Source organism: Harpia harpyja, chromosome 15, assembly GCF_026419915.1.
Source record: "Harpia harpyja isolate bHarHar1 chromosome 15, bHarHar1 primary haplotype, whole genome shotgun sequence".
In the NCBI taxonomy this organism is placed as follows: Eukaryota; Metazoa; Chordata; class Aves; order Accipitriformes; family Accipitridae; genus Harpia; species Harpia harpyja.
In genome coordinates, this window is record NC_068954.1 from 26,952,803 (window position 1) to 26,977,739 (window position 24,937).

A 24,937-nucleotide genomic window follows, 5' to 3' on the forward strand; every position below is an offset into this window, starting at 1 on the left:
CCTCAGCATCTCACGGGGGTAAAAGAAAAAGTTTCATTCATGAAGAAATGAAAGTTACAGCTTAACATTTTGCACAACAGTTTTCTGTAACTAGAAGAACAGGCTCCTTTCAACAGGTAGCTTATGTTCTTAAGAAAGTAAATACAACTCTTTCTCACTGGACTGTTTGCTTGTCTACCATGTTAAGGACAGGAACACAAGAATTGCCAGTGTAGATAAGGTAGGAGATCCATTTTACTGAGTATTATCTCCACAATAGTTGGAGCAAGCTATATTTAGAGGAAAAGTCCTAAAGAATGCAGCAATAGGACAACCTCCTAGTCTTCTGTTCCTCTGACTGTTATCCCTGTATGGGCATAACTACCATGAACCCATAATAATAAGATTCTTCCTATACCAGAAAGCTGTATTTTTTTTTTACCTGAAGCAGTGTGGTTTGTGAGGCAGCCTGTTCTGCAGAGGCAGTTTAAGTATACGAGAGTTAGCTTATTTCTATAAGGAAAGCAAGGCAGGCTGAAGCTGTATAAGGCATTTTGTTATCAACCTAGCTGTACCCACACAGGAGCTTGTGCTGGTGTAAATGCAGTCGTGAGAAGATTGCTGCCTGACTGACCAGAGTACCAGTGTGAAAGTGTGCGCAGAGCAGGCTTTCTGACTGGTGTAAGCCTGGAAGCATAAAGACAGGGCACCTCAGCTCACCAGAGCACACCTGTGAACTGTCTTTTCGCCTCCAACATCCTAAGTACTTGCATTATTGCTCAGTCACCTGAGATGCCTCATGGTATTCACCAGCCTCTTGCAGCTGACTGTCTGAGTAAAAAATCTGCAGGGCAGTTGTGAGAACCATCACAAATTTTTGGAGACTCTTTGGATCTCCAATAAATCTCCACAGTCCAAGACTATTTTCTTAGTCATTCATCCAGCTTTCTTGTCCTCATGGAGCCAGCTCCAACATGTACAACATCACTGCACTCTTACAGACCTTTGCCTGCTACCTATTATCCCTGACCATTGACGCGCCATCAAAGTACCACACATGAAAATATCTCTACTTACCTATTTTTATAAACAACATTTCTAAATCCTGATTTTCTTTCCTCAAGTTCAAATGATATCTCAAATCCTCTTCCAACAGTTCCAGACACAAATAAACACCTTAAGGAAAATATCTAAATATCTGTGAGGACAGATACTGGAAGAACACAAGAATGGCTATGCTGGGTCTGAGCAAGGGCCCATCTAGCCCAATAGTTTGTCTCTGACAGTGGCCAAGAGCAAATAGTATCAAAAAAAGAAAAGGATTAATGTTTTTCTTCACTGGACTGATAACTGAATATTTTTTGTAGCTGAAACCCCATAATCCATAACCTTTTACCTTTGACAATGAAAAAAATGGAAATTTATGGCATAAAAGTCTGAAGTGTCTTTTGAATGAGCCCTGTTAAATAGTGCTTGCTTCCTCATACTTTCAGGTGACTTTTATTTTATGAGTCAGTATATTGCAATCATTTTTTTCATTATCTCCGTACCCTGCAATAGGGAGAAAGCACATTGATTTTCTGTGTGGGCTTGTAAATTTTCACAGCAGGTGTTCGATGCTGTTTTAAATCTCCTGGTTTTCTGATTTCTGAAGTGTACTTATCTCAGGTTTTTGATAGATTTTCAGGAAAATCAAGTGCTGGCCTAAACTATCCCCAGTGAAGTCAATGGAAGACTTCCATAAAGCTCAATGAGGTTTGGACAGTGCTGAGACCTGACTTTTCAGAATCACTGAGCACTCAATTAACAGTGAAATCTGCTATAAATGGAGCTGAATTGCTGTTTAACTCTCACTGTCTCTCTCTGTCTTCCTCCATTAATTAAAGAATAAATCTGTATTCTATTTCTAATTATTATTAATTTTAGGCATTTCAGTTACAAGCAATAATTTGGAGGAATCAATGTGGTTTGAAAACATCTATTTTATCTGCTAAGGGAAATTAAAAGCTTATAGTCTTTAAGAATGAGGAAGAAATATTTCATTTTCAGGTAGTAAAAAGGTTACACACTTGAAAGCAAATACTGCTTCTAATCAGGGCTTGATCTGTTTTGTACCTTGGGCTCCTAGCAATTGCAGGGTATGATAAGGATATTATTGTTATTAGTCTTGGCCAACTTGCTAATAACATTTTAGATTATGTTCTCATCTCGGAATTCAAACATATAAATACAATAAAACCACAAAAATTTTCATTGGATTGAACACATAAACATAACTTCAGATGAATTCTGCCAAGAGTGTATGAACACGCTGCAGACTTTTGCTGCTTCTCCCTGAATGCTGCTTGCTTCTAGTAGTATATTTGTATATGTATATGTATATGTACACATAAACACATTCACATTTATTTCTGTTTTTCTTCTGTGACTCTGCTGGCAATTTCTTCTCCTTGAAAAGTTTCTAATGTTTACTGTTGTGCTGATGCTTCAGCATGTCCAAACTCATGTTTCAGCAAAGTGCTGTTAAATTATGTTACTCATGACTGCAGAAACTATGGTTAGTGAAAAGATTCAAAAGTGACTCTTAGTTCAGAATGAGTCATCATGTCTGGATTACCACACAGTGCCAGTGTGCTCGTGTGTATTTGGTGCTTCACGTTTATTGCCATAGAATTAAGACCCATCCATGCAGAACCTGTGACAACTCCAGGGGGACAATCCAATGGAAAGGAGGGGAAAAAAAACCCCAAGCCAGGAATGAATCTCTCTGTTGTCTCCCTCTGAGGTGTTTCTAAGTACACCTGAGGAATAGGTGTCATACTATTCCTTACACTGGGTTGCAATCACCTACTCCTGCTATGCTTATGCTAGGTTGTGCTCTGAGGACTGTGTTTGCTCGCCTTACCTGCCTTGCAAGCCTGACTGCACTCAGCAGCAATCCTTTATTTCTTTTGGAAATCTGTGATCAGTGGTGACTAGAATGATTACGTATGTAGAGATAAATACAATTTATAAACATTATATATGTATACATATATAAACCAAAGGTTTCCTTCTACCCAACAATAGAAACAAAGCATAATAAATTTTAAAATGAGTAATAACAACCCAAGTATATTTAGCCTAAATACTTACCATTCCCCATTGGAAATCTGGGAATCCAGAATACCTCCAGACATTCAAAAGGGATTCAGAGGGGTTGCCAGTGAGTAGATTGAAGACCTAAGCAATAACAGCCTAACAACTTTAGATGCACAATCCCTTTTCATGTAGGCAGAATTATTGCTTTTTGCAGCTCCTGGGTGTGTTGGTCTAGTTTGGGCAGAAAGAATTTGGTAAGCAAAAGGACATTCTCCTCAGGGTCAATTTTTCTACTACCAAATGCTAATCAGAAAATGCCATGTCTTATTCAAAGTAGCTGAAGCATATATGTGCTCATCTTGTAAAAATCCTGAAAACTAAGTATACACAGGCAAACATAATTATCCTCCATATTGCATGGAAATACAGTTTTCAGTTCTTCAGATTCAGAAAGTTCAGTATAATTGGCGAGCTACTTAAATACATCTCTTTTTTATAGGACTGTCTATTTTAAAATATTATGCTTCAGTGATCTATTTAATTATGCTCTTTAAAAGAAACCATCTCATAGGCCTCCATGGTATTATCACAGAAACGTGTATATTGTTTTGGAAACATCTAGCAGCATAATGTAGAAAACTAGGAGGTCCCAATATCTCATAGAAAGGATAAAATAATAAGTGGAAGATTCAGTGTGCCTTTATTTGAGTATTTCAGATTGTTTGTAAGTGCATTTTAAATATATGCTGTGTTTCCTTCACTTTATTGAAGTAAAAAGGATGTTCAGTTAGTCAAACAGTCAAAACGGCTGAACAATTCAGGATCAGCTACTTGAAAGAAACAAACTTCATTGCTCCTTTCCATTCTTGGATGCAATGAGAGCTCTTAACCTGTGCTTCAAAGCACCACATTTACTCATATGCCAGAAGGACATCAATTATTTGTACTTAAACCTTTAAAAAATGAATATAAGACTTTTTGTCTCAACAAATGTTCACAAAAATGTGAGCAAATGTTCCCTTTACATTGTCAGAAAAATGGAAGGTCAGAGACTTTTTAGCTAAAAGAAATACAAAGACTGTAGCTTTTCACCAGCATTCCTGTAGAAAATGTAGATAAAACTAGAAAATGGTTCATTTCCCTTAAAAATTTTCTGCTGCAAATATGTCCATTTCACAAGCTATTTTTGCTAACTGGATCCTGTTGACAACATTGGAAATTTATTGATCTTATTCAGTGTGAACTTTCATGCATCATTAATGAGGTGAAGGTGCTAGGTGAGAAGTGTTGAAACACATTTTCTACCCTACCTCTCTTTGGAGAAGGGTGGGGAGAGGACTACTGCAACTGAAACTTAATCATAAACATCATGCATATGAATTGAAGCAAACACCTTCCAGCTGAAGATATGAGACATTCACACTTTTGAAGAATGAGGGACTCCTCTGTAAATTTACTTGAAATATGACAGTTGTAAAATACTTAAAAGCTTGAAATAAAACTGCAAACATGTTTAAGCAAGCTTCTTATCAACTTTTTTTTTTTTTTAATATCTGAACAGGGTTGTATCCTATGCTTGTTACCCATCATTTTGGAACAATCACCTGGAGCCATCAAGTGAAAATCACTGTTATGTATCAAGTGAATATGGAAAAAACTATACAAACAGGCTGTGTCCCAATGCTTTAGAAGAATCCAATCGGTTATACCGGTGTGCCTCTCACTACAGGGTCTCCTCAAAAGTAAGTTCATACTGTTCACCCATCATCTCACTCATTTTTCTCCTTTGGGGCTTGAAAATTATCTGGCATATGGAAATATGTTCACTTTACTTGAAGACTAGAGCTGTGAATTTTCCTTTATATTGCCCTTGTACTTTCACAAGAGTCTAAATTCTTTATGGTTTCTTAATTTTACATCATGTCTTTAAAGCTGCTGCTTTGTGGTCCTGCAGAAATTAGAGATGGAAAAGGAAGTATGCAGTCGTAACTGGGCATTACTGCTTCTTAAACATGTTTCTGAAGGTTTTGTTCATTTGGTAAACCAAATATTCTCTAGCAGAAATACAAGTACAATGGTGCATTTATACCATAGAGATATATACATGTACACAACAATAAATTAGTATGAGTTTTAATTTTATTTAATAGAATGTATTATCTTCCCTTGCCCTCTTTGCTGCTGCTCTCACCTCCTCTCAGGAAACCGATATAATGAAAGAAATCATGGACAAAGGACCAGTGCAAGGTATGGTAAGTTTGGAAGATGATAATATTATTATTGCAATAATTAAAGGGTGAAATGTACTTGTATCAAAATATTAGAAAACACAAACTGTATTCCACAGTGAATAAAACAGACATATGCACTGTAGTTCATCCAGGGGTGCTTGGTGGGCAAGTAGTGGCCCTAGAGGCAGCTGTACTGCATCAGAGTCCATAACGAGTAAAATGACCTTGACCTGAATTTGTTGAAAATTTGTGCAAAATCTCTGTGCTGGAAATGTGCCTTTTTCCCACAACAGTTCTTTGCTCATTGACGAAATAGCAATTTGGGGCTGTGCAGGAGGAGTTAAATGTTAGCAAAGCTCTGCTCTCTAGGGCTGGGATCGATTCCCCCACTGGCTGAGGCCAACCCACCAAGCCTGCTCTCCTCTGAAGGCAACGGTGCAGTATAAGGGCCCTCCAGCAAATCATTCAGTGCTGGAATACCCCCAGAACTTCCCCTTTTGGAGCCCAAATGCTGTTGTTGGTTTTAGAGGGCTAACAGTTTTGAATTCTTCTGCTGAACCCTGCAACGAAGATCCCTGACCTCTTAGAAAAATAAAGAGACTTCAGCAGGGAGTGACAGCAAAATGTTATTTAGCCTCAATACTGTCTGTTTGCAGTCATGGATGGTGCTGGCAGCACCTGAAAATGCAGGTTCCTGCTCACACCCCAGGCCAGTGTAACTGGAGAAGTTGAGGGATGTGGGTTTGGGGTGGTGGGGAAAGGTCATAGTGCAGGATGTCCACCCCTCTTGAATGGATGGCTGATGCAAAACCAAAGCATTCTAGTTTAGGGAATTCTGAATTTCTACTGCCCTCAATTATATAATGATTTATCATAACCTCCAATTTATTATTGAAATGGTCTTGATGATTAGATTTAATTCATTTCAGTGCATCATGGAGTTGAAATTACCTCTTAAAGCTCTTTATGTGGGCAGTTGCAATTAATGTGAAGCTCAGACTTAAAAAGATCAATATTATCAGTCTTTTTTGTTCTGGCCAAGTTTGTTTGCTCAAAGGAAATATTCTTTCCTACACTGCATTTGATCTAGAAGTGAACACAGTAACTTCTGCTGGTTTTAAGAAAATTTAAAAATTAAGATCCTCAAGATAAAATTTCAGACCTCCCTTTAATATTGTATTCGTAGTCCATGTATACACATTTTGCTGGATTAATCTGTGAGTACTAAATCTTCCACATGAAATAATCTATATTCAGCCATTTGTTAGCTTTTAATCACTCAATAATTCATACAAATTTTTGAAAGGTCAATGCTTTTTCAGAGAAAATGTCTGTATCAGGTTAAGGTAATGCTGTATGTGGAAAAATCAAGATCTAAAGAAGAGTATATAACCGAGAGTGTGCATCACTGAATGAAATCACTTTTCATTTTTTCTTTTTGCTATGAGATTTTTTTAAATGAGTCACAGTTATGACCCAATAATTTGTCACTGATTCTCTCCTCTATCTTCCTGTACTACAAACGCAATCAGGGCATAATTCTGATTTTAAAACCACATCATGTTGGTGTGGGTTTTTTTTTTCAAAACATCCTGCAAATGATCTTCAGCTACTGAAAGAGATTTTTCCATTACTCATTCACTTGTTGTTCCTCAAGAACTACAAAGTGCTTCTGTCCAGTCTTATCTAATATGCTAAGTAATGTTTAATGTCTGGAAAACATTCAAGATCCTTTCAAGACCATGATGTAGAAAGTCATCCACTTTTTGATGATGAATGTACTTGGATTTTTGGGCATATTCGAAGTTAAGAAAAATATGTATTTTTTAACAACTGTGAAACAGTAGGTGTAGGAAAGTAATTGAAAACTTTCTGTTATACAGCTTTCAAGTTTGAGTGACAGTTTCTCTCTGACATTTGTCATTGTTTTTTATGGTGCAGGAGCTGAGCAATTAGCACTTTCAGATGCAAACAATGAAACACCAGTTTTTTAAAAAATCCATTTTCAAATAAACATAGTAAAGTTTCATTAATGCTTTGAAAACATTCAAATGGACAATCTAATATTGCCCATTCATCTTTTATTTTTTAATGAACTTTAGCAAATACTCTGATAGTTACAGTGCTGATGTAGGAAAATAATCCTTTCTGTCACATTAGTCAGTCTCAGTCAAAAGAAAAGCTAACACATTGTTGGCAATACATCACAGTTTTGACCCCACAAAACTTCTAATTTCAGTTATCATGATCTTGGAAAAAAGAAGTATTTCATTTTCTGACACAAGAAAAAGATCTGGAGAAAGCACTAGGCTACATTAATGTACAGTACTACACTTTAGTTCCTTTTGTAGCAACTACTTTTAGTTTTTTGTATCTTTGTATGTCTTAGAGCCACAAATTCTTATTTAAGAATTTTATGCAGAGGAGTCCATAGTGGAATGAATCTTATAATTTGCTGCATTTATATGCATAGGTCTGACAGCTCAGCATGACTGAGGTAGCTCATGCATGAGCTATAGTCAACCTTACGAAAATTGCTCTCTCTTCTGATTCATTAATAATTAATCCATTCATTTTAGAAAATCCAAAGTCTCTTCTACATGGGAGGGAACAAAGTCAGCTGGTGGACTGTGATCATCTCATCCTGTCCAAGTCACAGTCCATATCAGGACAAAGTCACTGAATAAATAAAAATGTCTCAGTGCTTGATTTTGAATTATCATCTCTCTGTCCACCCTACATTTCATGTACCCAGCCCACTTAACGCCAAAGACTGTACCATCATTTAGCTCCTGATTGAAGGGTATATATATATATATACACACACATATACATATATATGCAAATATATACATACATACACACACACACACAAAATGTAGATATAGTATGTAATCATGGATAAAATTCTCTCACATGGGCTATTCTGGAAACACACGTCAAGATTTTCTATTTCATTTCAGTGGAAATGATTTAGGTATTTGGTTTCTTCACAGAGCCAAGAATATGTGTTTGATTTAGAGTTGCTGATAAAGAATAAATTGCTTTCTGAAACTGAACATATGGACCTTGATTTCAAAGAGTAATGTGATTTAGAAATGAAACTACCTTCTCCTGTCTCAGCCTGACAATAGCTGAGATCTTCTAACCTCAGACCTCCCATGGGAGAAGTGAATTTTGCAGTCCTTGCACTCCCCCTTGTTTCTTTGCCTCCCTTTGGCTGAGGTATCAAAACAAGAGCCAGGGAAGCCTCTACAGTAATTTTTTGAATGACTCATCCCCTTCACTTCTCCTCTGACACCCTTACCTGGACTAAGGCCAGTGGGAGTCTTCTTCCCCCTTTCTGTTCCTTTGTAACACTTCAAAACTCTCCCTCCGCAGGCACCCCTGCAGCTCAGAAACCTCGACAGCTGATATTTTACATAGAGTTAAACTCCTGGCTTTATGCACTGGTGAGCCTGGGGGCAGAGGGAGGGGGGAAACCTTTGCAGAGAGCTCTAATGGAGTCCTGAGCTTGCAGCTAGAAACTAAGAATAAAGTTTGTGCTATTTTCCACTTGGTCTGTTGCTGTCAGTATGTGCAAGCTCTGGTTCTGCAGGCAACTCAGCAGAAGCTGTAACATTATTCATTAAAAGCATTTACCTTTTTTTCTGATTTAACTGATATAGCTCTCCCCCAGACTTGCCACCTGGGTAGCATCATGGCTGCTTATTCCCTGTGTGTTGCTATCGGCATACATTTTTTATGTGAGCAACCTCATTAGCAAAGTATATTTTTAGCCAGGTTTCCTGGGCAAATGGGCTCATTTGACTATGTTTTGATCTGCTCTCTTTAATCCCCTAAAATTTGTGAATGTTTTCTGTTTTCAGCCAAGAGGCCAAGAGGTTGTAAAGATAGTTCATTTCCTTCAAGTTTATGAAAATATTCAAGTAGGAAAAAGAAATTTGAAAGTGTGCCAGACAGAAAAAACTGCAGCATGAGCTCACCTTACTCGATATCACAGAGCTATACCAGGCACATATGTTATAAATGCTCCAACCACATAAAAATGGTCAGTGAAACTTGCACTTTATGGGACACCCAAGGTGCAAGACTTTAGGAAACTGGATTTCACTAATTCTCATGTTCCAAGCTGTGTGGCAGTCTAAGACTGTTAAAATCATAAGCTAAAGGTAAGTTGGAGTTAAGCTTGCATTTAATACTTCTGATTCACTGGAATCTAAAGGTAATATAGACCTGGAAAATATTTTAATTTCTCTGGATCTGGTAACCCACCATATAGCAAAGCAAATGGTACTAAGGTGGCAGAACAAATGTCGAAAAGAAACCGAAAACATTCTTCTTAAAAAACAAGTGAATGGTGTTCCTAGGAAATAACAAATAGACCTAAAAAGCAAATTGTAATCTTCATTCTCTTACACAAAATTTCCAGTTCCTCAGCTCTTTGGCCTTACATTTTTATGGACACAGGGGGGTTTTTCCACACTTTTAGCTGAAAGTCAGGATGAACATACATACAATCTAGTTTTCCATAAGGAGATTGGTGTGTACTTAAATGAACTGTGAGTTTCAGAAAAAGGCATACATATCACTTCACCATATTTCACAGGATATACATTGCCTGTTAAATACTTTTCTTGAATATGCAGATGCTTGTCAGAACTGAGGGTTTTATACATGAACCTTGAGGAGATTTGTTTTAATGAGCTGGATTTCACTGGAATTGAGGAAGCGTATGTAAGCCTACACGAGGCAATATTTCTTCTTACTGTATTGGAAGAAGTCCATGATAGGGAGTTTCCATGACAGGGAATCTCAATTAATTTGACAAGAGACCTTTGAGAGAACTCTGTTAGAATAGTTCGCTCGCTTCACTCACAGCAGGGAACTTCTGAGCAATTAGTGAATATAGTGTAATTACAAAGTACACTTAGGCAGTCCAACACACAACAGGAATCTCACTGGTAAAATGCAAGGAGCAAACCAGAAACAATATTTCCTGACTGTGCTGATTTTTCCTATTGTTTTTTAGCTATAATGAAAGTGTATGAAGATTTTTTCCTTTACAAAGAAGGAATCTATAGACACTCCCAGAAAGCAGGATCTAAATGGAAAACTCATTCAGTCAAGCTCCTTGGGTGAGTAAAGTGTATTCTTTTACCCTTTTCCTCTACCAGTCATGAACGTAGTAAAATGTCAATACTAGTTTGGAACCCAAAAGTTTCACTGTCAGAGGTGGAGCACGATTAGCTCCCAACATAAGATTGTTGTTTCGTTTTCACATATCTGAGAATTTTAGAGAGCGTTGGAAAGAGGTATAGACCCATCGTCTTTTAAACTACTCTAACATTTGCTCTAAAACTTCAAATATACTGGTTTATAGAATAAAATGTTTTGCTGAGTATTCACAAATATTCCATGTACGCATCAAGTTGTGAACAAAACCGACACAAATTCCTCCAAACATGCCACCAAGCAGAATGCAAATAGAAACATAAAAATTGGTGGTGGCCTCCTAATTAACAAGTACAGCTTACTGGCACAGCAGTTTAGACTCTCTATGCCCCAAACAGAAATCAGCTGCTGCTGGGATGCTGCTGATTTTATTTGGGATGCACAAGGAATACACACTCAGGACTGGAACTGCTGCAGAAGAGTGTGTATAATACACTAGTGGATTTCCCTTCAAATGTAGACCAGTGCCACTATATTAAGATGACAACTATCTAATAATGCATACACTTGAATTACAGAACACACCACGGGGCTTTATTCTTTGACATGGAGGGAATATGCAAGGGTGAATTTATTAAATCATCGAGTGAGTAGTTACACAGAGAAATGACCGGAGAGTCTCAAACAAATATTTTATAGGTGATCTAGAACAGCAAATAAATAATGATTCAGGCCTGCGCTAAGAAGATACTGAAAGTATCTTCAATATGTAGTTCAAGAAAATAAAGTCACAAAATAAAATGCATTTTGTGTTTGTGATCTTAGTGAAGATATCCTTGTAAAGGACATGGAAATGCCTATGGTTGTGGAAACTGCTGGCTATGAATTACAAGAGTGTGCCTCATAATGGCACAGCAGCAAAGAGAAGCAACAGGCTTATGCAAGATCATCCTTGACCCTATACTGTTGCAAAAAGTACTGCCTCAGACTAGTAGAGGAAAAGCTCCTGAAGTATGTGAGTGTGAATGTTGTGAAGCAATGAAAGAGAGAAACTGGAATTTGGCATGGAAAAATAGAGGACTGAATTAGGAAAATATGTTTATGAAGGACAGCCGGTATGTATCGGTTTATAAGTACGCATTGAAGGTATATCTGAAGGGCCATGAGAAACCAATAAAATTAGACAGTGAAATTTGCAATGCAATTTGAATACCTCAGTTCAGGGATGAGCTGCTGTGAGGCCATGAGTGCAGGTGTTGGGAGGGCTATGAAGCATGCTTGGTGCAAGCATAAGGTGATGACAGCTACTCCCTCAGACATGCTGCCCCAAATATATGCTGAATAACCTACTGAGGTGAGTGATGAAGCCAGAATGGCACAGGGGGACAAAGTGATGGCTGAGGAGCGAGACAGAAGGAGGGCTATTAATGTGCTGAAGTGGATGCTGATTTAAATGGGAACTGATAAGCTGTGCAAGGAAAAGACAGCAGCCCTTAGGCAAGGAGCCACTTGTGAGCAAAAAACTGAGCACCTTGACTGAGACTGGCAGCTCCCTGCAGAGGATTATGTTGAATGGTCAGTGCAAAACACTGAGTAGGAGGAAAGCCAAGTAGTCTGATATACTGAAGAAGGACATGAGAATTGAAGGAAAAAGAAGAAAACTGTGGATGATGATATTTAAGAAACCTCTGCCTGGTTCAGAATTTAATATGTGGGAAATGCATTTACTTACTAACTTTCATTGAACATTGCTGAAGTATCCAATGGATCCAGCAATATAAAGAATTATCCATCCTTTCATTGTCTAATGCAGAAGTGTTCTGACCTCTGAGATTATGCCATATAAAAATATTTGCAGAGGTGTTTAACTGTAAAAATTGAATTCAAGTTTGACAAGTTGGAGGATGTTTGAGCCCACGGCTAGGTGTACTTGAGTTTCTAGCAATGATAAATCCAGTGAGAAAATGTGATTCTGCACCATGAAGTCTAAACCACTCTTTTGCATACATTTTAATGTCTTCAGGATTAAGCTATCACTTTTTCATATCATTCATTAGTTTGAATTAATTTGAACATAAAATATGTGGCCTGGGTGTAAGTTCTTTGCCACTCACATATAGCTTGGGTGGGGTTTTTTAAGCAAAGGATAATGCGAAGTCCTTGACCTAAATAAAAAACTCATAAAAATCTCATTAAAGTTGAACTTCAAATAAAAATATTGATGATTATTTGCATTCTGCTTAGCTGAGATGATTCCTGGACAGCGAAAAAGGAGCGGACACATGTTGACACATAGGGTAAAAAATGCAGTTTTCTGTGGGTTGATGTTTATTGTAGTCTGATTTTTTATTTATAACCCCTTCTATAAAAGAGATTCAATATTTGTAAAAGGCAGCCATAATAATGTATGACCATATTGAATTAATATTTGTAATCTCTCAGAAACATTTTTGAGAATGCCTTAAACTGCTTATGAATTTTATAACGTATAAGGTGACGGAGCCATAAAATGGAAATAAATTTTGGTGAAGCTTGTAAGACCTATTTGTACAAAAACTGAAATACACATATAAACTGCCTATTTGATCATTGGATCATAAGGATTTTAAATGCATTGACTGGCTTCCCTTGTTCTGCAACGTGAAATTGCTAGTTATTTTCTATCATTTGAAGGCTTCTTATTTATAAAATCAGCTCTGATAGGACTATAAGTCTATCTCCAGTGAGGTACTGTGTGACCTCAGGCTCCGAGCGGGAATGGGATAAGACAGACCATCATGGAAGCAGAATAGGAAAGTGTGGAACAGCCAGGCGGAGGGCATTGCAGGTAGCAGACCATTTGGGTTTGATCACGGTCTCTATGGATAGTGAAATAGGGCTTTCGGCAATCTGAAGGCAGGATGGACTGACCGCACTGACATCTAGAGACAGTAGGATCTTTCAATCAGTTTCTGTGTCTGTACGCCAGAGACAGGGAGGTAAGCAGAAAAGTAAGGCAGACTGGGATTCATAACAGCTCAGTTTTGATGTGTAAAAGCTAGATTCCTATGTCTCTGCTAGGCAGCCATGGTTGTCTTTATCTTCCATGGCTATTCATCTGCTCTATCCTAGGTATTTATCTTAAGGTGAGTTGAATTGCTTTGTTGGATCTTATTTCTCTTTGCTGACTATAAATGAACCTGTGGAGTAACATCAGACTTAATAGCTAGCATTAAAATGTCTAGGTTAGACTAGAGGAAACCCACTTGTAATGGCATCCTAAAGTAGCTTAAAAACAAAATGACTATATTACTGGTATATAATATCTATAGTAAGAAAGATAGTATCTTCAGAACGTCTTGCAGACAGAATGAAAACAAGCTAAAGAGGCACAATGAAACTGCAAATGGTAAGTGGGACTAGGGAAGACAAATTGGTCAAAGTCCAGTAATTTTCACTTTTTCAGCTGCACTCTGTTATTTTAAGAAGACTAATGACTGAAAAATAACATGTGAAACTGTCATCTTTATCTCAAGATCTCTTAATAATAAAAGTAGACTGAATTCACATCAAAGATTAACTTGGTAGCAGATTTATCTCTCAGATCTATACATTTAAGCTAGAGTTGCTGAACAAACCTGTCAAGTCTATTCTATAGTAGATTCTTGTAAAATTCGTGCATCTTTTTTTCTAATCTTCTTTTCCTTCTGCTCCTCTGGCTTTCTTAGTTCCACCTAGGAAAAAATGACAGAAGAGAAATGTAGTGTCTATAGGGAAAGAAAACATGAGGCAGATTTGTTAATGGTGTAAAGATGCCAAAGTCTGTTCAGCATAGAGGAAGTACATTGACTTAAATAGCTACAGTTCTAGATCAAATATATCTCTTTTCAAAGTTAGGCATAGTGAAGTAAAGTATCCATCATTAATGTCTGCAGCCTGTTCAGACAAATCTTGTCTCAGACTCTTTCCTCTGCATCACTTCAGTATCAGTGCCAAGCTACAATATCTGATCCATACCTTCACTCAAAAAGCTGCATCTGCTGATCCCGTGACACTCTAAAATTCAGAAAGGCCCCAAAAGCCCAAGTCTTTGGCTACAATCAAAACTGTGGACTGTCATTTTAAGGCTTGGAGAGGGCATGAATAATTTTATTAAAAGCCTTAGATACTGTTTCATGATCAAGATAGATTTTCAGATGTTTGGAAGATGCTCAGAATGACAAAGAACTTTCATAAGAGGACACTGAGAGATGTACATTAAGTGGAAACACATTTCCCCTCTATTTTTATCAGTGATTCACTGGAAGCTTTAAATTCAATGGTGCGGCAGATTAAATGGCATTGAAATATCTATGCCATGAAAAAACATTGGTTGAATGTTTCTTAACAGAAAAAGCCATAGTAATGGAGATAAAATTGACACGTGAGGCAAAAACTTACATTTTAGCATTGAGGGGATAACCAGACAGAGCAACAGCACTCTAAGATTTAATACACAATTAAATTACTCACCTGTGCAAAGTCCAAAGGCTTAAAAAAGATACCAGTGACTACTGTTGGTGACATCTCAGGTTTTGGCTTTGAAGACACTGTTTTTCTCTTCATTTTTCTCTTCACTTGTTCTCGCTTGAGCTTAGACTCAGAGAATAACAGAATAACAACAATCAAGCAACATTTTAAACCACCAAAAGTCATGACTCAAATTATTTTCTTCATGACTAAGAAAACCTTGGGTTGAGTTCCCTTTTTCTTTCATGGGAAAAAGAATCTACTTTATTATTGTCAGACAATCAACATCAGATATTATAGTTTTAAAATTAAACAGCAACACCCAAAAATACTTTACAGCAAAGAGAAATACATTAGAAGATCATGGGGAAAAGATACACAGTGTCTGATGATTCATGCAGTTAAATCCACGAGACTGTCTCCCATATAATTAATTATGGTAGATTTGTGGGAATGATTTAACTATTGACTCAGTGATAATTTGACTCTTCTCTCAAGCTGAAAAGTCCAGGCAAAACCATAGTTTCAAATTCCAGCAACCATTTTCTAAGAAGTTTTGTCTCGCGGAGAACACTAGTCAGTGACCCTAACCTTCTTCTTATTAATAAAAGATTAAGAACTAAACTTTTGTCTAATTGAGTAGATAAAAATCCTAGTCGTTGAAAGGTACTAGGATTTTGTGTTACAGCACTAAGAATAGGACATAACCTGAAATAGTTATACCTTTTTTGTCTGGTAGAATTATGTCAGTTATACGACCAAGTTCAGGGAAGAAAGTGAGATGAAGTTTTAGGCCGCATGTATTTCTGTCCCACTCTCTTTTTGTCTGGAGAAGGAGATACTGTGAGCCTCTTACGAAAGCAGAACTTTTGTATTAAAATAAACCAGGTCAAGATGAGAGGGACCAAGTAATCTTTGTATCCTGTTGCTGTGTATATATAGTCTATGGGAAGACAGTATTTTTGCCCAAGAGATTTCATTGTTTGGCCAGTGTGGTGACAGCAAATTCTCAATGACTATATAGAAAACGTAGCATTAGAGAGACAAGTGAGTCCAGTTAGTGCTGATTGTGGTCAGCACTTAGGTGAGATGAATTATCTTCAGGAGGTATTTCTCTCTTGATAGTAGAGAGTGGGTTTTTTCCTAATCCAAATGTCTCAGTTGCCTGAAATTGAATTGGATTAATTTGGACTTCACCAAGTCTTGTTTGATCACCAGCTTTTTTTTCAGAGATGGAAAGGGTCAGAAATACCTCATTAAATATGTAACTGTGGAAGTCCCATGGTTTATGTGCCCTGGTAGCCAAGAGGACAAACCGCATCCTGGGGTGCATCAAACCAGCTGGTCCAAAGAGGTGGTTATCCCACTGTATTCAACATCAGTGCAGCCTCACCTGGAGTACTGTGTGCAGTTCTGGGCCCCACGATTTCAGAAGGATGTGAAGGTCCTCGAATGCCTCCAGAGGAGGGCAACAAAGCTGGTGAGAGGGCTGGAAGGCATGTCCTGTGAGGAGCAGCTAAGGACTTTGGGCTTGTCTAGTTTGGAGAAAAGGAGGCAGAGGGGCGACCTCGTTGCTCTCTACAGCTTCCTGAGGAGGGGACGTGGAGAGGGAGGTGCTGAGCTCTTCTCCCTGGTATCCCAAAGGATGCGTGGGAATGGTTCAAAGCTGCGCCAGGGGAGGGTTAGACTGGACATTAGGAAGCTGTAGGATTCAATTATATGGAACTTAGTGACTGAGCCTGAAAGTAGGTGAAAGGTCAGGGGTACACAAGAGCATTCCAAACGCCTTTAGAAGGCCTTGAACAGAATAAACAAGAAGACAAAAAAAGAAAGATACCAATTAGAGGAACACAGGTGCGCATTCCACGATAAAGGGAACTTAGCACAAAGAACCTCAATTCAGCAGTTTGTCTTGACCAATTAGACTGAGACAAGTTTCACATGTTTTAGTTGGTATAACCAATTATGTCCTATGTTTATGCGTGTGTACAGAGTTAGTATAACCAATTATGTCTTATGTTTATGTGCATGGACACTATATGCTTGCATACAGCAACCAATCAGAGCTTTTAAGGAACTTAGAGAATTGTATAAGAATGATCTCAATAAACTGGCAACTTTGATCATCATATTGGTGTCCTATCATCCGTCCCCACATAAAATTTCTCTACAGGAAGCATTTCTTTACTGAGAGCTTGGTCAGACACTGGAACAGGTTTCCTAGAGAGGTGGTCGATGCCCCAAGCCTGTCAGTGTTTAAGAGGCATTTGGACAATGCCCTTAATAATTTGTTTTAACTTTTGGCCAGCCCTGAATTAGTCAGGCAGTTGGACTAGATGATTGTTGTAGGTCCCTTCCAACTGAAATTTTCTATTCTAAGTTTATGTTGTAGTTGTATTGCAGGTTATATACGGTTTTCTGGTTGTTTTATTTGACCTGAAGATCCTTGTGAATGCAGAAGTTAACAGAAATGAAAATACTTGAAAAAACAAGAAAAGTAGGAAAAAAAATAACAAAGCAAAATATGAGTAAAGACCAGAACCTTAAAAACAGAATACATACATTTCTTTTATACATCCTCTATGTATGCTGGTTTTTAACAAATTCATTGCTTCTGTTTGTGAAAAAAGGATGTGACACAATCCTATCTTCAATGCACTCCCACTCTAGAAAGACAGGGAGGAGCCATTGTAAACAAACAAACCAACCTGAGACAAATCTTAGCTTTATTCCTGTAAATCTGGGAGTTTTGACAGTGATGTCAGTGATTCCAACATTCAACCTACAAACTGTGTAACTTGGAAACTGCAACTGTGAGTTGAACTGGTTGAAAAAAAAATTGCAGGAGTGATTTAAAATTGTATTTTGCTGTTTGTGTATTTTTGATCAGTAGATGGGGGGGACTGCCAGTATGTGAGAAGAATCTGTTCTAGATATAAATTGTTGAATGGCAGAAGTTAGAAAGATGATGCAGAATGCCGATTCTTAGAGCTTTGGTATTCAGTAAGCAGTTTAACTCCTTGGTTAACGCAAAGCACTGACTTCTGCCAACATCGACAGATCTGCAGGAATTAATAGCTTGAGATTTGAGACCTATCATTCTTCTTTACTCTTAAGGCCTTATTTCTCTTCAGTTGACATCTTCAGTCTTAAGGAGTCAGGTTGTATAATATTATTTAGCACAGTCTTCAGTTGTATTTGCTGTATTTCCTGTTAACAGCATTTTACCTACAAAGCTGAATGTAAGCATGCTAGAATCTAGTTTCTGTTCTCCTGCAAAACACCTCAGTTTTGAAGCCACTGCTGATAACCCTTTTTGTTGTGTTAGGTTGTATTTCTAGCTTTTTTACTGTTTTATTCAATGATATTTAATTATCAACTAATATGTTTTTTTCTGAAAATTTTCTTTATAGTTCTCTTGTGAAGTCCACCTTCATTGTAGTGATACAGTTTCTTGAAAAAGAAACTAGGAGATGTTTAAACAAAACCAATTTCCATTCTGTGGAAGAATAGTGAAACAGTCTCCATATTCTCGTTTTTTAACTGTCAGGCAGTGTTGTGCATTCACGTCCTACTCCTACAGTGTTAGTATCAAGGGAAAGTTATTACTGAAAAGGACAGCTAAGGTAGCTCTACTACATAAAACTGGACACAAAATTATGAAAATCCTTTTATGGAAGCACACAAGTACTCATCCTTTTATCTGAAAGAGCACCTGAATTCTCGTTACAAAGTCAGTTGGAGCTGGTTTCCCTTGAGTAAATGGAAATACCTTGCTTACTTTTTCTCCTGAAGAGGACTGAATGCAGTTTGGTGAAATTACTTCTTTTTATTCAAGGTTATTTTTGATTGAAGATCATGGTGGTTTCTTTTGGAAAAGCTAAGTGGTGTATTTCTTACAGAATATTTTTGTCAGACAGAAGAAAACTCCCTTTTTAAAGTAATTTTTGGTAATTGATAGGCAGAGCTTCTCCTTAATGCTTCCTTAAAATCTTTTCTTCTTCTTCTTCTTCTTCTTCATCTTCTTAATAAAAACGGAAATTTTGGAGGGGGTAAGGCTGAAAGCTTTTCCTAAAAATACCAAAGGTGGGGACATTAGTGGTCTAAAGCTTTGTAAAAATAGCCCCAATAGATTCCCCGTCTCTGTGAGTAATGAGGTCCAGGATCTGTTTGCTTTTGAAATGTCATTTATTTGGAGTAAATATCAAGCTGGAATAATCACAAAAGCAAGAGACAAAAAAGTGCTATTAGATTATTTTGATCATGTTCCAGAAAATGTAATATTGTTCTCTAATGGACGTTGCCCCAAAATGTGTCAACTCACTTTTAAGTCTCTGTCATTTCCACTTGGGAAATAATTCCACTGGGATTTAAATTACTTCATTTCTGGGATATTTTTTCTTAATGTTTTCTTTCCTGAACTTCTTCCCCCTATTCTATCTATACACTAATATATGACACTTAATTTTCTCTTTCTGCTTGGTGTTTGAGCCCTACACAGATGTAGGTTGTTAGCGTCTATATATTTTGACTTACGCTTTTCTCAATTTGTCACACAAATACCTTTTACTGTTGCTCTTTTTATTCCTAGCAGTGACTTCTCAGATTTAGTGTAGGACTCCAGTCATACACTGTATAATTCTTTACTTAAAACATGCATGATCTTGCCTACTTTTATTCCCAGCTTCTTAGGTTTTCTTTCTAATGTTGTTAACATACCTATAGCAGACTCCATGTCTAATTTGCTGCTCACCATCACATCTATTAGCTTCCAAGCACTTGGCTTCCCTGGAGACACTGGAAATCTCTGACTACCTTCAACGAGGTTGGGATTTCATTACTTAGGAACACGTAGTTTGGATAGGTCTGCTTTAGGAAAAATTGATAATGACTGCATTGGCTACATGAACTACAGGATCTCAGGAACAAGAACTGCCAGAGAAAGAAAAAGAACTGTAGGAGGAGATATAATATTGACTGTATTAAAGAAATTATATCAGCTAACAAGTCTGAAAGTGTTGCAGTTTTTTAAGAAGTAGTGACAATCATTTATTAATTCCTGTTGATTTTAACTTACAGTCAAAATATTGATACCTCTCAGACTCATGAATAGATTCTCATTTCTTTTCTTTAAAGATTACTTTCTAAAAGCAGTTAATGGCAAGAGGACTTGCTCTTCTACTAAATCATTTTCACTTACAATGAACCCCCCCCAGCACAAGGGGGTTCTGTTCCATGATTAAGACTCAACAGCATGGCTGTTTTACAGGAAAAAAATTAACTACAGTGTCATTTTCCCTTCCAATCTGTTGGTCCCTAAACTAGCTCTTGCTCCAAGCCATGAGGGAAGAAAAAATACATCCCAGATTAGCTTAACAACCTTTTCAGCACAGTGCATTCCCGATTTAATTTTGTTCAACCAAACTGTAGCATCTATGATTTTGTGCTATATTGTGAAAAACTGATACATATCAGAACTGTAATTTCCATGTTGTTTATTATGATAATTTGACCCTCTTCTCTAAATTCTTTGATCTTATCCCTGATGGTTTAAGATGGACAGAATCCAAGTCCTTCAGTCTTTAATGTCTTAATTCTCCTCATCATTTATTCTGAAATCACGTATTGTAGTTGCATAGTTCTAGAAGCTGATACATACTATTTTCTGTTGATTCCCATTCTAACACTTTGTTCACTGTATATTTCCTACTAATTTTCCATCTTCTCCTTTGCTCATCTCACGCTTCAGTAGGCAATTAATTATGTCAGGATTCAATTTGAGATTCAGGCAGGTGTGATGTGCTAGATATGCAAATTCTCATCACAGAGATGGTGATCTAGTCAACAAAGTCAGTGGAGACTGAAGGGCAATGCAGCTGCAACTGCTCATGGATCCATTAGTTGCCCCCACACAAATATTTGGTGCTACCAGAAGTGGGAAAAGCTTCCCACCTGGCTGCATCTCCAAAAGGACATGGATGTCTCATAGGTCCTCTGTCACATCTGTCAGAAACATGTGGATGTCTCAGGCACCTTAAGGCATCTCAAATAGTGCTAGACACCTGCATTTAGGCAAGTGAATGGATCCCAATATACTGCCTTTGCTACTGTGGGACACATCCATTTTGATATCTTAATCTTGAACTAAATCCCACAGTGTTTTACTGTCAGGAAAAAGGCAAACTCTAATTCCAGTTCTGACAGTAACATTTACATCAAGGATAATAATACCAATCTACTGCTTAAATCTCAGAAGAGACCAGTAAAACAGTAGTACACTGTATTAACTACATTTTTGAAAATATTGTAAAGGAACTATTATGTATTCTGTTTTTCCACAGTATACCGAGTGCAAAAATTTGCATTCATTAATAATACCCTTGTACTACTGGTGCCCTTCATAATCTGCACAGATCTTTCACTTTTCTGGGACAGAAGTGGGTGGCATGGGTTTCACTTTTAAACCCCAATGGCTTATGTAGCTCCTTCAGGATTATACTTCTTAGTTACTCATTTTTTTAATTTATTTTGGTTTTGAAGATTTTGAGGGACCAATCAACACTTTCTCTGAGCTGCTACTCTCCAGGAAAAATGATCTGGAATGTTATCAATAATATATCAGGTTCCTTTTTACTCCTATAGTGTCTTCCATGAGGGCTCCTTTTAAATTTATTAGTGAATAAACTTTTGCATCTAATGTCTATTTTAAAATATGAAATAAAAAAAGAAGTCAAATCTCAGAGATTACCCAGATTCAGGAAAAGATATTTGTACAGAGACCTGTCTATATAGGAAAACATACAGGATGTGAACTCCATCAAAACAAGACCGTTTCCTGAATTCTTGCAATAAGATGCTGTCCAGTTTCCATTGAGCCTAGCAGATGGCTAAGAGTTTTAGAAGGTTAAGATTTCCTCTAAATTTGTTTTCAGATTACTAAATATTATCAGAGCATTTTAACAAATTCCTCTCAGTCAGTCTTTATTCATATTTCAAGGAGTAGTACTTACAGCAGCAAGTAAAACAGCAGTTAAAATTCAAGCTGAATTTAATACCATTTATTTATATCATATATTTCTTTATAACTCAGAAAATTTACCCTCAGATGCCTGGCTTAGCAACAGAAAGGATATTTAGAGATTTGTTTTCTCTGAGGAATCTAAATTTAAGCTTAAAGTGGAAGCTGTGCTTGGATGCCATAACATGTTTGATAGGTGCAACTAAGGGATATAATTCAGAATGAATTTATTCCATCAGTAAGGCTGAAATCATGAAAACTACTGAAGTATAACTTTATAGGCAGGAAAAGGGAAAAAGACAAATTGCAAAGATCAAATCTAATACTTATGTTGAGAAATCTGTTTTAGAAAATATGTCCTACTTTCCTAAAGATTCCACTGCAGAAACATTTTCCACTTCGGATTTTTTTGAAAGAATTGCTTCCTCTTTAGAAGGTACATTAGTATGAATGAGCCAAGAAAACCCCAGAAATGCTCTTGATGGAGCTGGCATTCATTCCCAGAGGCAAGATGTCAAATCAAACTGGCATGTGGCTACAAACACTGCATCATTGAACAATATATAAAGAGCATGGTTCCCAGAACAACAGCTGTTTCCATTACAGCTGAGTGCTTTTTCAGACCGAGAGAAGTACATTAGCCAGGGAGAAATGAGAATTGGTGAATCTCAGCCAGTCTTTGGAACAAGCCTGAACAAACCATGTGAAGTTTTAGGAAAGGCTTGGAAACAGGCCTGGGACCTCATGCCATAGTTGCTGCCAGTAAAGGTCAGCATCTTACGGAGATGACAATCCATTCCACCTTTCCTGCTAAGTCCTCCTCCTGATTCATGCACTAACCCCAAGACTGGGTTTGATCAGTAAACAGTAAATCAACCTTATTTTTTGCTCTTTAGACTGCAGCCGTTAAAAAAAATTGGCAAAATCACTTGCCCCATCACAATCTATTAGTATACTTAGTTATTTAACTGTTACACAAAATCTATACATTGAATACAAAATTTAATAATTCCTAGAACTGGAGACTAACTGAGGCTGGAAGTTGTTTCATCCAACTGTCCGCACCCTAAATTGGGAGGGCCATCTTAGATCAAGTTGCTTACCTTCTTAGGTCAAGTTGCTTAGATCATTGAATACTTTAGATTAGAAGGGATCTCTGAAGGTCATCTCGTTTAATTCCCCAGCTCAAAGTAGAGCCATCTTCATAGCTAATGTTCATGGGGCTACTCATGTTGAGTTTTGGATATCTCTGAGGACAGATATTCCACAACCTCTCACTTCAGTAGTGCCTAAACACTCTTGTAAAATACTTTTTTCCCTTATGTCCAGTTGCAATTTCCCTTGCTGAAACTGTGACTGTCATCTTCTGACCATTGGCTGTGCATGTATCAGGAGAGTCTGCTCTATCTTCTCTATATCTACCCTTTGTAAAGCAGAATACAACAAATAGATCTCCCCTGAGCCACCTCTCCCCAGGCTGAACAAAGCCAGCTCCCTCAGCCTTTCCCTGGACATCATGTGCTCCAGACCCCAAACACCTCAATAGACTCTTGCTGGTCTTGTTCCAGCCTGTTAATGTCTTTCCTGTATGGGGAAGCCCAAAACTGGGCACAGTGCTCCAGACGCAGAATGGCAGGTCCTGAATAAAGGGGATTAGTCACTTTTCTTGACCTGCTGGCTGCACTCTTGTATACTTTGATTTAATGTATTTTAATTTAGAGTACTTGAATGAATGCCCATGGGCATGGATTACTGAGTAAGCAGCTCTTCTTTCTAAACTGTAAGTTAAAATGCATGTGTTGAGTACCTCTGTCTGTATCTGACTGTGATGGAACAAAACCTAAGAAGTTAAATTCACGGATATGTTACAGTCAAGGATAAAAAAGGATTCTTTTCAATTTTAGTTTCTAAGTTTTCTTCCATTTAGAAACATTTCTGAGAATCAATAAATTCCTATCAGTGTATGAAACTAGGAGCTGAATTTTTTTTTTTTTAGAAAATAACAAATGTTTGGAAAATATTTAATCACAGAAAGGTGAATCTGCAGGAACTGGTCATCATCCTGCTCAGACAAATGGGAGAGACAATGTGTAGTACTGAATGCAGGAATACATATATATAAATTCAAGGCAGTTTTCTTCTGTCTTTAAGACTTATGTAAATATTGGACTTTCACACTGCAGCTGATGTAATTTTTTTAGTAAAATGGTCACGAGGAAAGAAGTAAATCTGAATCTGATATGAAATCAGAGAGCCTATTATATTTTTTTTAAAATTTATGATCATGACAGACTGTATCAGAAATATGTTTGGCAAAGAAAAGGCAAAGATAATTAATAATCCCTGAACTTTCATGTGATAATTCAAAGAAAAAGCATCATGAGGCCTTTTTAAAAAACAACAATTACATTCAATGGTCATTATGACCAACATTGTTTTTATGATTCCTTGCATTTAATGAGCAGTAGCTACAATTTGTGTTTGCAACTGTAATCCAGACTTCACCTCTCTCCTAGTCACCAATTTGTCTTGCTTTTTTTTTCCTTTGGCTGGAAGTGCAAGTATTCCACATACATTAGGGTTCACTGTGAACCAAAGAGAGCTGATGCCACTGTGGCTGTTCAAATTTTGTTACAAAGACGACACAAAAATCTTAATTTCCCCATTCACAGTGTGGGATTTCTTATCATATTTTTTGCTGCTTGCCTTTCAAAGTGAATGGAGCACTGCAAATACAGCTCAAACACATGGCATTGGTGGGATATACACCAATAAACACCCTGTCAATAACATTCTGTATATTCTAGGATTAACTTTATACTGTGGAAAAAACTGTGAAAGTTCACATCCTTGGTTTTCAGTTTATTTGTGCCCTCTTATAGGCACCCAAGCATCATGACCTGTGAATAGTAACTAGACAAGCATTCATTGTGTAAATGCAAAACAAGACAGAGCACTTGAAGCA

General features: G+C 37.3%; 1 protein-coding gene across 1 annotated transcript in view; it reads left to right on the forward strand.

Moving 5' to 3' along the window:
- TINAG (tubulointerstitial nephritis antigen) overlaps positions 1 to 24,937 on the forward strand; it is a 46,174-nt gene that overhangs the window by 19,097 nt on the left and 2,140 nt on the right. Inside the window, exons 7-9 of the mRNA XM_052809256.1 lie at positions 4,622 to 4,802; positions 5,262 to 5,307; positions 10,324 to 10,429. Of these exons, the coding sequence (XP_052665216.1) occupies positions 4,622 to 4,802; positions 5,262 to 5,307; positions 10,324 to 10,429 (333 nt within the window). The remainder of the gene's footprint in view (positions 1 to 4,621; positions 4,803 to 5,261; positions 5,308 to 10,323; positions 10,430 to 24,937) is intronic.